Source organism: Tenrec ecaudatus, chromosome 18, assembly GCF_050624435.1.
Source record: "Tenrec ecaudatus isolate mTenEca1 chromosome 18, mTenEca1.hap1, whole genome shotgun sequence".
NCBI classification, from domain to species: domain Eukaryota; kingdom Metazoa; phylum Chordata; class Mammalia; order Afrosoricida; family Tenrecidae; genus Tenrec; species Tenrec ecaudatus.
Genome location: NC_134547.1, coordinates 47,394,882 through 47,407,458, shown reverse-complemented (window position 1 = coordinate 47,407,458; position 12,577 = coordinate 47,394,882). Strand labels below are relative to the sequence as shown.

The 12,577-nt window shown below is 49.4% G+C and overlaps 1 protein-coding gene across 2 annotated transcripts in view; it reads left to right on the top strand.

Annotated features, from left to right (window-relative positions):
* The window catches only part of BBS2 (Bardet-Biedl syndrome 2), a 47,663-nt gene that overhangs the window by 14,064 nt on the left and 21,022 nt on the right, over positions 1 to 12,577 (top strand). For both annotated transcript variants that reach the window (XM_075536787.1, XM_075536786.1), the window contains exons 6-12: positions 4,066 to 4,170; positions 4,247 to 4,333; positions 8,200 to 8,335; positions 8,521 to 8,660; positions 9,292 to 9,436; positions 9,542 to 9,713; positions 10,283 to 10,412. In XM_075536787.1, coding sequence (XP_075392902.1) covers positions 4,066 to 4,170; positions 4,247 to 4,333; positions 8,200 to 8,335; positions 8,521 to 8,660; positions 9,292 to 9,436; positions 9,542 to 9,713; positions 10,283 to 10,412 — 915 coding nt within the window. The remainder of the gene's footprint in view (positions 1 to 4,065; positions 4,171 to 4,246; positions 4,334 to 8,199; positions 8,336 to 8,520; positions 8,661 to 9,291; positions 9,437 to 9,541; positions 9,714 to 10,282; positions 10,413 to 12,577) is intronic.

Sequence of the window (12,577 nt, the reverse complement as noted above, 5' to 3'; positions counted from 1 at the left end):
TGATTTTTTCACCACACGTTACTATTGCATTAAAGTACCTGTAATGCACATTTGTGTAAGTAAACGTAGAAGATAGGTATTTGAGAACGTGTGTGTGTGTCTGTGTGTGTGTGTCTGTGTGTGTGTGTCTGTGTGTGTGTCTGTCTGTGTGTGTGTGTCTGTGTGTGTGTGTCTGTGTGTGTCTGTGTGTGTGTCTGTGTGTGTGTGTGTCTGTGTGTGTGTGTGTCTGTGTGTGTGTCTGTGTGTGTCTGTGTGTGTGTGTCTGTGTGTGTGTCTGTGTGTGTGTGTCTGTGTGTCTGTGTGTGTGTGTCTGTGTGTGTGTCTGTGTGTGTGTCTGTGTGTGTGTCTGTGTCTGTGTGTGTCTGTGTGTGTGTGTGTTTGTGTGTCTCTGTGTGTGTCTGTGTGTGTGTGTCTGTGTGTGTGTGTCTGTGTGTGTGTGTCTGTGTGTGCGTGTCTGTGTGTGCGTGTCTGTGTGTGCGTGTCTGTGTCTGTGTGTGTCTGTGTGTGTGTGTCTGTGTGTGTGTGTCTGTGTGTGTGTGTCTGTGTGTGTGTCTGTGTGTGTGTGTGTCTGTGTGTGTGTGTGTGTGCGTGCACTCCTAATTGGAGTTCCTCATGTAATTGAACCTGAGTTTAAACTCTGCGCTTTTTTGTTTTTAAATGTTATCTAATGGTAATCTCGACGTTTGTGGGGTATTTGTTGATAGTATCCAGGGCAGGACTTCAGCAGGGAACAGAACTGGGAGGCTCGGCTGAAGATGGAGAAGAGGGAGAGGAGAGTGACTTGTGGGCAGTGTCAATGGATGGACGAGGCAGGCGGAAGGGAGCCTTCTTGCCCTGTGACAGTGTCTGGCTGTCTGGTGGAGCTTGGAGCCACAACCCCTCCTTCAGTTGCTTGCCTCTGTAGGAAAGCCAGGCTTCTGTCCCCCAAACATGTACAAAAAGCAGAACTGGCATATTGTTTGCGTAATGCCAAGCGTTGTCAATGACTGTAACTATTCTTTTTTTATCTGTAGCGAGGGGGCCTGGAGACACAGAGGGTTAAGCGGTGGGGTGCTAGACTTAAGGCCGGTGGTTCCGATCTACCAGCCACTCCCTGGGAGACAAGGCTGCCTGCTCCCACAGAGATTGCGGTCTCAGAAACCCCAAGGCGCAGTTTGGCTCTGTCCTACAGGATCGCTAGAGTCAGAATTGACTATGGCAGTGGGTTTGGGGTTTTAAAATTCTGTGATGAGAGTCATCGATTTTTATACAGTTCTTGTCATTATAAAATGATAGCTATGGGTAGGGTAGAGACGAAAGGGAGAAACAAAAGGTGAAACCATCAGGTGGTGGTCCAGGGCCTTCGGCTTCACGTGGATGTGCTCATGGTGTGCTTCTGCAGCGGGGTCCTTGGCTTTTATTAGACTCTTCAGGAGGTTATGGCCCCCAGCCCCTGAAAGAGCTTCGTGAATCAGTGGTCTGCAGGGGCTGTGTCCTGTGTCTTCGTAAATCTTCTTCCGTTTAGCAGGAATTGATGTCAGTTCTGTAGACTTTCTCTTTACTGTTCACATTGAGAGAGAAGGTCCCGTCTTTGAGACATCTTTTTCCAGAGGCACGCGGGATGGAGTTAGGCATGGGCGGTGGCTGTTGATCCGGTATCACAGTTGGTTACGTTGTTTAGCTGCCACCCAAAGGTTGGAAGTTTGAGTCCACCCAGAGGTACCTTGGAAGAAAGGTCAGGGTGTCTACAGCTGATAAGCTGTCGCCTTGAAAGCTCGGACACACATGGGATCATCCTGTAGTTCACAGAGGAAAGAAAGAAGCCGCAGGCAGTTCCTACCACTCCACTATACTTGGGTTCTGAGGCAAGTCAGATACCTTTTCTTAATCATCTCAGTGATAAATCCCATCTTTATTTGTCTCTTGGGGTTGGAAACAGTCCAACATACAGATATGTTTTAATACATACATTGAAAATGCACATTTATTTTGTTTATGTGATTCATTGTATTCAAATATGTCCTAAAGTGGGGGCTACCTGTAACGGGCTATTGAAAGACAGCGACTTAGGAATCTGAGGCTACACGATAACAGTGCAAACTTATAAAATTGTTCCTCTGTAAGACCATTTTCTCTTTTGGAAGACAGTTTTATTAGCACTTCATCCACATGCCGTACAACTCAGTAATTCAGTCATGTTAAGAATTGTACAATCATCACGACAATTCTAGAACATTTTCTTCCTTGTACTCTGGTACTCATGTAATTTTTTTTCTAATTGTGGCAAAATATAGACGCATCAAAACACTGTCCAACTCAACAACCTCTCTACACGTATAATTCAGTGCCATTGATTATCTCTCCATGTTTTACAACCGTATTGACATCTTGTCCAAGTGCTTCCACCACCAGGAACATTGACTCACTGCCCCCTAAGCAGCAGCTCTCCCCCTTCACCCATGGCGACCTTTGGTCTAGGTAGGTTTTTGTAAGTAGTTTTCTTGATGTAATATGCACTTACCATGCAGTTCCAGGGTTAAATTGCCTTTAAAAAGAGTTGTTTATACATCATCCCAATCAGTTCTAATGCTCCCTTCCCTCTCCCACATCAAATCATCTCACACACATACACACACACACACACGCTCCATAGCCCCGATTAACCATGGCCTCAGTTATTGTCCCCGTGCGTCCACTCGTTCTGTGCTTCACCGACTGGGACACCCAACAGAAGCAAACGTAAAGACAAAACAGCATATCCTCGCAGTTTGGATTTGCTCCTGGCTTACATGTCATCTCCCCGATCAGCAAAATCAGAATGCACTGGACAGTAGACTCCTGTGAAGAATTGCCACGAGAAGGCCTTGAGCTAATAATTTGAGAATTCTACCTTTGGATTCAGAGTGAAACGGAGTGGGTGGTCTTGTAGAAAAGCTGCAGGTGTAAAGGAAATGGCATCACTATTCTCTGTACAATTTATTTCTGAATACTTCTTGCATTCGATGGGAAATTAGAAAGTGTACCTGCAGGATCAGAGACATTGTTGGGCTTTCATTTTTAACATGAAAGAGTAATTTTGTTCAGTATCGAATATTTTATCCATGTTACAGTGTTAAAATGAGCCCTGGTGGCAAAAGGGGTGAAGGTTTGGCCTGCTTACCATGAGGTTGTCAGTTCAAACCCACTAGCTGCTCTGTGGGAGAAGGATGAGGCTGTCTGCTTGCATAAAGATTGACAGTCTTGACAACCTTAGGAAGCATTTCTGCTTTGTCCTATAAGGTCCCTATGAGTCAGAATCGAATCGACTCCCTTGCACTAAGTTTTGGGAAAAAATTGTTTCAAGGTTTTTAAATTCCATGAGCAGGCCTATAAATATTCTCTATAAAATATGTGTATTCTGTCTTTTGCTACAAGGAGCCCCAGGGGTTTAGTCTGCAATCCAGCTCGTCCGTGGGAGAAATATGAGGTTTTCTTCTCCCATAAACAGATGGAGCCTCGTACCTTCAGGGGCCAGTTCCACCCTGCCCTGCAGAGTCTCTGGGAGTCAGAATCGGCTCCACGACAGTGACCTTGGTCTCTTGTTGCACACTTCTACAAAGTGGGTTTGCACTTCTCAGAGGGCCATTTTTCCTTCCGAAAAAGCCCTCATTTCTAACAAACAATACATTCATGTGACGGAAAACATAAGACGTCCAGTTTGGCGTTATCACAAGTACTAGTTTTGAAAATTAGGTTGTCGGCAATCACGGAAGCTGGAGGCACCATGAAAGCCTTCCGTTCAGGGTTGTGTGGGTCGTGTCTGGTACATAGTCATGTTTGATCCCTTCCTTACTCCCTGCATTTTACTGATTGACGTGATTTGTAGAAACTTCCCACTTGATCTTCATGTCAAATCCCAGGCCTCCTGACGTTCCAGCACCGACGTAGACGATGTGGATCGGCGCGGAGGAATATGTTTCCCACGAGTGGGTTGGGGATGCATTTAAGTCTAATTTTAACACACGTGGAGCAGTTTTAGCAAGCTGAACTCTGCATTAAATTGTGCCTTCGTGTCAAGACGCTGTATTTCCCCCCTTCTCTTTGCAGATCATCACTTCCCTCTGCCCCATGTACGGCAGCCGCTTTGGCTACGCCCTTTCCAACGGCACAGTCGGCGTTTATGACAAGATGGCCCGGTACTGGAGAATTAAAGTTAGTATGACTCTCCCTGTGCTGTTCAGAGATGCCGTGCTTACTGAGTATGCTCATTATGGGAATTCTTTTTCAGTCCAAGAATCATGCCATGAGCATTCATGCTTTTGACCTGAATTCCGACGGAGTGCCTGAACTGATAACTGGTTGGTCGAACGGGAAGGTACGTGCAATAGCAGAGAAGAGGTGGAATTCAAATACTGACTGCCCGAGACGTATGAAGTAGCCCTGGTGGCACAGTGGGTACACGCTGGGCTGCTACCCACCAGGTCAGCAGTTCAAAATTACTAGCTGCTCAGGAGGAGAAAGATGAGGCTCTCTATCCGCAGTCTCAGAAACCCGCGGGGCAGTTCAGCCCTGCCCTCGAGGGTCTCTGTGGGTCGGAATCCACTCGGTGGCAGCGAGTTTGTTGTGAAATGCATGCGTTGTATGACTCTTAACAGTAACGTGATAATCCATGCATCGTGAGCCGCGGGTTTAGCTTCCCCGTCTTTCCACATCATTTCTTTCTGCTCTCACCACTGGCTCTCCAAAGTAAGTGGGTATCTTCATTGTCGGCCGAGCCCTGGTTACAGAAGGATCGCCAGGAAGATTCTGTCAGCAGTTTCTTTTTCTTTGAAGGAAGGAAAATCCATGTAATTGGGTTGATTCTAATTGTAGGCCAGTGAAAAATAACAAGAATAATAAGAACAATGGTAGAATTTACTAGCTGAAAAATTAACTCTTTGCATTACTCTTTTCTACGACATCTTCACAAGCTGAGTGGATCAGAATTAGTAGGGAGAATGATGTTGTTCGCATAACTGTTTTCCTAGGTAGAACTCTAAAGTAAAACATTATTTATAACTTCAAGTCAGAATCTTCTGTGGCCCCTGTCTTGTTAGAATGAGTCACCAGCAGAGGTGGGCAGATACGACTGGCTCAGGTCTCTGGTCTGTGAATCGGGATTGCCTGAAGGGCAATGTTATCAGGCACATTGGTGCATTTGTTGCCATCATCATTCTTTTCAAAACATTTTCTTTCTCCTTGAGCTCCTCTGTTTTCCCTCCCTACCCCATGATCTCTTCTATTCTTCTTCCATCTTCTTTACATCCAGCCAGTGCCTCGTAGCCTTCCTCTGGGGCTGTACGGAGAACAAACTCTCAACGTCATGCTGGCTCCTCGTCGGTCACTAGGTGCCGTCTTTGGTATGGGCATGAAGATCATCAGGTGAAGACTGTGCACTATGCGATTGCTTATTAAGAAACTTGAGAGTCTATATAAACGGGTGTGTTTCCAGGAAAACAGAGGTGGTGATGATGATTGAGTCCAGAATTGTCAATCTACGGACCTGATAACCCACTGAGAATGTTATCTAAGCCTGACTGCCATTGGAGCTGATTCTGACTCATTAGTCTGTACAGGACAGAGTCGCACTGGGTTTCCACGGCTGTAAATCTGTACCGGATCAGCAGCCTCATCTTTCTTACCAGGAGAGGCTTGTAGGTTTGAACCACCAAGCAGCCCAGCGCTTAGCTCAGTATGCCCTTGGGCTTCTTTCCCTCGGCTGAGATTTAACAATGAAACAAATTGAGAATATTTTTTTGAGAATGTTTTTGAAGAGTTACCTCTGTATATGATTCTGGCCCTAGATGGTTATATGTTTAGTAAAGACTTTTTTTTTAATATATGAGGGGTACCCCCGCAAAACTGGAATTTTTTTCAAATCTGTGTATTTAATTTTTTTTACAAAACAATCTTATCACCTACAAAGTACTCTCCATTACACTTAATACATTTGTCAAATCTGCAATTCCAGTCTCTCTCTCTTTTTTTTCATTCCACTATTGGAAACATTTTTCAAACTCATTTGGTTGGATGGCTGACAGCACCTCCCTCATTTTTTTTCTTCACCTCTTCTACTTTGTCAAATCACTGTCCTTTCATGTCCCTTTTCATTTGTGGAAACAAAAAGTCTCATGGAGCAAGGTCAGGTGAGTAAGGTATGTGAGGAAAGAGAACCATGAATACTGAGATGGCTGCGTGAGCAGGTGCATTGTTGTGGTGGCAAAACCAGTCCCCCGTGTGCCACAAATCAGGCCTTTTTTGTCGCACACTGTTCTGCAATCTTTTCAGAACCTCTGAATAGAAAACTTGATTAGCAGTCTGACCTGCTAGAATGAACTCCCAATGCACTAGGAGTCGACATTTTTGACCAATCGGGAAGTTGAAGGACGCCCAGAATGAGGTTTGTCATTAATTAACATTTCACTTTTTTTGAAATGAGAAAACCACTTGTACACTTTTTCCAATAGCAGTGTCCTTGTAAGCTGTGTTCAACATCACAATAGTTTCTGTGACATGTTTCCCGAGCAGGAAACTAAATTTCACAGCTGCATACTGCTCTCTTAAATCAGCCATCACAAAAAAACGAGGTTCAAGTGAAACTGCTTGTACGAAAAAATCCACTGTGGCCGGAGAGAACCTTCCAGAATTCACCACTGGGTGCACTGACTTACAGTGAGTTGCTGGATGCTCACCTAGCGGGGAAAAATGTATACTATGTTCGACCCAGTGCAATTCCGTTGTTGTTGTTTTTTTTGCAGGGGAGGGTGGGGTACCTCCTCGAGGTCTATTCTTGAACATGTAAAGGAATAAGACAATTTTAGCTTTTATCATACAAGGAGACTTCACAAGGTTGTGGCAAAGTGGAATTAGATAATAATGGAACTTTTCCCATGGACTTTGTGAAGCCCCTGGTACTAGTGGAACACTGACAGCAGAAACTGCAAAGAAAGGTAAATCTTCAGCGCTCCTTTGAGTGTAGACTACTTCTAGGAAATGAACGCCGTCCTTAGGAGGCCGGTGACTGGTCCTCCGTTGAGTTGGAGTGCCACCCACCCACGTGGGGCAAGGCAGGTGAGCAGAGCAGGCACAGAAACGTGAATCTACGTTTCCGTTGGCCTACGAGCCCAGGGTGAGCCAGAGGGCCTCTGACTCGTGGGCGAAGAGCGTTAGGCATAGCGGTGTGCATCTGTAAATACATTAATCCACAAAAAGGAAGGTACTGGGCCATGTTTTTAAAAATGTTAGGAAAACACAAGCCATCCTCGGCATTAGCACCTGTGGTTTTCGGACGTGCTGAGGTTCTTACTATTAGCACGGACACTGGAGGGCATTCCAGACATAGGTGGTGGTAGGACGTGACCGTAATGACCTTACTTCTCGGTTTCTGTTTTCTCCACAAGGATGTTTGTGAAAAGATAAAAAGAGTGAGAGGACTGCTCCAGGATTCTTCCAGCTAGTCTTTTTCCCCAGTCGTTCAGAATCCCTTTAATTGGTCATCTCGTCATGGGTCCAGACGGTCTGTGTCTGGTGGGTCAGCTGTCTGGTGTCTGGAGAAGAAGAGACTCAGAGGAGGGAGTGCTTGCCACAGGATCTGCATAGATTATGTGCACGAGAGACTCTTAACAGGGCCCCTCAAAGAGGCTGTGCGGTGGAAGATGGGGGATTTGATTATTCCCAAGCTTCCTCTGTAAATAAAGATGATTCCGTGATACCTGGGTTGTTGAACGCAAGTTGTGTTCCAACACCGAAAAGTTCAAGCACTGAACGTATTTTTCCCATGGGAAATCACGGAAAACCAACTAATTGGTTCTGAGGCCCCAACGTTACACTTACTAATGAATTTTCCCAGGACTTTAACACCAAGTTACCAGCTGTAGGCCGTGAAAATGCCTCCTTAAACATCAGAACACACGAGCACAGTGCATTCAACATCAAACACAATACGGTAAAATTAAGATGTTTTGCATGAAAAGCCCAACGGGAACGTTTTAGCGCACTAACACTAGCACGGTATGTCGTGTGGGCGAGGGCCGCGTCACCCACGTCTCTCTCCGTCGGATGGTTTCGACGAGCCGGCCCAGTTGCACACACCCGGCAGATTCCGCTCCGGCTTTGCTGGCGGCGTGGTGGGGGCCTCGCTGCGTCTTCATCAGGACAGACGTCTGCTGTGCGCCTGGACGTTTTCTTTTCTTTCTTTTTCAGGTCGACGCTCGCAGCGACCGCACCGGGGAGGTCATTTTCAAAGACAACTTTTCATCTGCAATAGCTGGCGTGGTCCAGGGGGACTACCGGATGGACGGCCACCCCCAGCTCATCTGCTGCTCGGTGGATGGAGAAAGTAAATCAGGGCCCCAAATGCCAGGAGTTTCCACGAAAAAGTGTTTGCCCTGCGACCGTGTAAGAGATGGTTGCCCAGGTTGGGGAGTTGAGAACCCAGGCTTTGGGTTCCAAAGGCCGGGAAGGGGGGCGGCTGCCATTTGGGGTGCGCCAAGGGCTGGGGATGATTCTGGTCCTTCTGTGCAGTTCGGGGCTACCTGCCAGGCACAGCGGAGCTCGGGGGGAGCCTCTCGGACACCAGCGTGGAGCAGGACCTCATCCGGGAGCTCAGCCAGAGGAAGCAGAACCTGCTGCTGGAACTGCGGAACTATCAGGAAAACAGCAAGGTGCGCTCCGGAGGGCGCACGGGAGGGAGCGGGTGAGTGGCCGGTCCGCCCGGACTCAGGCTCCCACCTGACACGGCCTCAGCCCCACATCTAGGCTTTGAGCTGTCAGCAAGTGGTCAGAGACATGCCCGGCTGGCAGAAACCTAACTGGTCACCAGCAGAGCCTCTGCACGGGCTGGGGAGCCGTGAGCGGTTCCCACCATGGTGGGTGTCCCAGACCGACCGTGGAAGCACAGCTGTGCCATCGCGATGCGAAAAGGCAGCCGAGACTGTAGAGTCTACTCTAGGTTTGAAACAAAGCAATGCAAAACTTAGCGCTATGGAAATTGACTGGAGGATGGGAATGGAGGGTGGACCGGAAGCACCTCCGGGTCCCCAAATGTAGGATTGAATTGGGATTTGCTCTAATGAGGGGCAATAGTCATAACAATAAAAGGAGTAGGGATTCAGAACAATCCCAAGGAATGTTTAAAGGAGCGAAGATTACAGTGGACTGGAAGCCCCCAGGAGGGGCCCAGGCGCCCTTCCACAGGCCCGGGCAGGATTCCCAGGGAGCCCGTGACAGGAAGAGGGGGGGAGCATTGGTTTGAGGTGCTGTGACCGAGGCAGAAGCGGGTGGGGTATTCTGCAGGCTGAATCCAGCAGCCCTCTGAAGGAGGCCGATGGGCAGCGAGGCATCATCCCCGCCAACACCCGGCTCCACACCGCCCTCTCGGTCAGTCTGGGCAGTGAGACGCAAGCTGCTCACACTGAGTTGTGCATATCGACCTCAAATGGTAAGGCGACCCAGAAAGCTGGCCTCCGGCCCCACCCGGACACCCCTGACCTGCTCCCAGCCCCCGCAGGCCCGCAGCGAAACCGCCCTGTGCCTTCCCCTGCAGACACCATCATCCGAGCGGTGCTGATCTTCGCCGAGGGCATCTTTATGGGCGAAAGCCACGTGGTGCACCCCAGTACTCACTCCCTCTCCAGCTCCATCCGCATCCCGCTCACCCCTCCCAAGGACGTCCCCGTGGACCTGCATCTGAAAACCTTCGTGGGCTACAGAAGCAGGTGACCGCTCCACCTGCCATGGCGCTCCGCCCCAGGCGCGTCTGGGGGCGGGAAGGGGGGCGTCCGTGGTGCCACGGACGCCGTGGGCCCGAGCAGCCCTGTGATGGGCTCCTAGCCCAGCCGTGTTTCCCACGCCTTTGGGTTACTGTCATTTGAAACTTGACAAAGTAAAGGGCGTGTAGGTCTCATATGACTGTGATATCACGTATGCAGATGTTGCTGAAACTGCGTGTAATGGACAGTTTGTCAACTCTGACTTTGGCCCCTAGACGACGGGGCTAGGATGCACCTTTATGAGGGTCACATACAATCTCACCTAGTGGGTAGGGGGCAGCAAAACCCCAAGAGACTAGATTTGTGGAAGTAATTTCACATTTCTTTGAGGTTTTTAAAAAATTGTTGGCGTGTGTGTATGCACAAACATGTCCATGTGCCATGCGGTCTCTGGTGCGTTCGCCCTCACACGTCAACCGGGTGACCCAGGCGTGCTTGTCTGTGCTTCCTGGGCCGGGGGCCTTGGCACAGCGTCCCACCCAAGCCCTTCTCCTGTGTCCCGGTGCCCGCCACAGCACGCAGTTCCACGTGTTCGAGCTAACGCGCCAGCTGCCCCGGTTCTCCATGTACGCACTGACCAGCCCAGACCCTGCCACCGAGCCGCTGGGGCACGTCAACTTCGTCATCGCCGAACGTACCCAGAGGGTGAGGACTGGCTTCTTTCTCTGCAGACTCGGGCACTTTAGACTCGTCTGGATGCTCTTTCCCAGAAAGGGGGAAATCGCATCCAGGTGTGCTGTTGAGAACCACAGTGCAGGGACTCAAACCACCAACCCACCGCTCCGCTCCCCAGGAGAATGGCGAGGCTGACGGTGCGGGGAAAGGCTTCCAGCCTCAGAAACCTTGCATCGGGTTTCCGTGAGACAGAATGCACTTGACGGCAGTGCTTGTTTGCGGGGAGGCAGGGGCAGGGGGTTCTGTTGGGAGTATGACAGAGCAGTAGACAGGATGTGAAGGGATTATGTCGCCTGCATTTGGCTGTAACTCGCCGTGCCGCTCCATCCAGGGTCAGTCCGGAGGGACTGCTGCCCGGGCTCCAGTGCACACAGCACGGGGGTTGCTCTCAGAAGTGCGTCTACACGCTCTCTCTGTAGGCAGCGGATGGCCGCGGCAGTCAAGTTTGCATTTCAAAAATAGACTCTTCTCACTTTCATTAGGGAGCCGTAAAAAGAAAATACGTCCAAACAAAACGGGTGATTTCTGTGGGAGCCTGCGGGCCGGTTCACTTCAGGGCGGAGAGGTCCTCTCCGAAGGCGATGGCATCTGTTCTTTTTGATTGGTGGTGTGGGGTGTGTGTGTACATGTGTGTGAGTGGCATGTACACATGTGTGGTGTGTGTACATGTGTGTATACATGTGTGTATACATGTGTGTGAGTGGTGTGTACATGTGTGTGAGTGGTGTGTACATGTGTGTGTGGTGTGTGCGTGTGTGTGGTGGTGTGTGCGTGGTGTGTATACGTGTGTGTGGTGTGTATATATGTGTATGGTGTTCCAGGGGGCTCATCTTGAAGGATTTTCCCAAAGGACCCAGGATAGTCATGGGCGCTTATTATGAAGAAGTTGTCTAAAATTTGGAAAACAGCCGTGGACAGAGGGAAGGCCAGGAACATTGCACCGAGGGATCATGAAAACCCACCTGCTCGTTCTTTGAGGGTAACGAGGCCCGTCAGAGAAGCATTGCGCTGGGAAACCTTCCCCCACCCGCCCTGCAGCACGGATGGTGTTCCTTTAGACGTCCTCTGTCCCCAAACTCAGCATCTGTGTTATCCAGGTGGACCAGAGAAACAAGTCCATGGAGATGCGTATGTGTATAAGAAAGAGCTTTAAATCCAAGAGCAATTGTAGCTTGAGAAAACAGCCCAGCCCAGTCCAGAGCAAGTCCTTAAGTCTGATATTAGCCCATAGGGCCGATACCAATCTATAAATTCCTCTTCAGACTCACGCAACACATGCAATGACGCAGAATGCAGGAAGACCACAGGCCAGTGGGTGGAGAGTCTTGTGGATCCAGTGGCGGTAGAAGCATCTCAGCCCTGGTAGGGGTCTCCACGGGGCTCCTCCAGCTTCCAGGGCTTTGGCTACATCAGCGCAGCTCCATGTGTCTTGTCAGTGGAGAGTCTCTCAGGGAATGCGTGTCCTGCCTCCAGCGAGCTATTTACCAGCTTAGCAGCTCCAAATGAGGTCATCCAGCTGAGACCTGACTGACAGGCGAGACTCCACCCCTTCACTCTTAAGTCTCAAATTGACAGCAGATGATGTAACTACCACAGCACCTAAAAGGAATCTTACTTGAGTCCTTGGCGGCCACCCAAACTGCAGGTGTGATGGGGGATAAGTTGTTGAGCACAGGACTTGTCTGGGAAAAGTCACAGAAATGGATGGAAACACTGCCATTGGAAGTACGGACCCAGATGGATGGTCTGTCAAGAAACAGCAGCTGGCCGTTGTGACGCTTTGGGTTAATACTGGTTTCTGTGATGTGCGTGGCAGGATTTTTTTGCTTACCCTCACACTCTGTGCTCTTGGGGATCCATTCACCAGTTTGAGCCGTGATTGCTTTATTTATAAGTAAGACAACACCACGCCCTGCCGTCGCGTAGATGCCAGCTCTCCGTGACGAAGTTGGATGTCCCAGGCTGTCATCAGCCTTCACAGGAGCAGGTGGCCTCATAGCTGCCCTGGTTTCGACCACTGACCCTGGGTTACCCAGCACCTCCAGCGAGCTCAGGGGAGAGAGTAATGCACGCGCTATGGAGGCCTGGAGGTTAGCGTGGCGGCACCTTGAAAGATGCAACGGGAGCTGTATTTT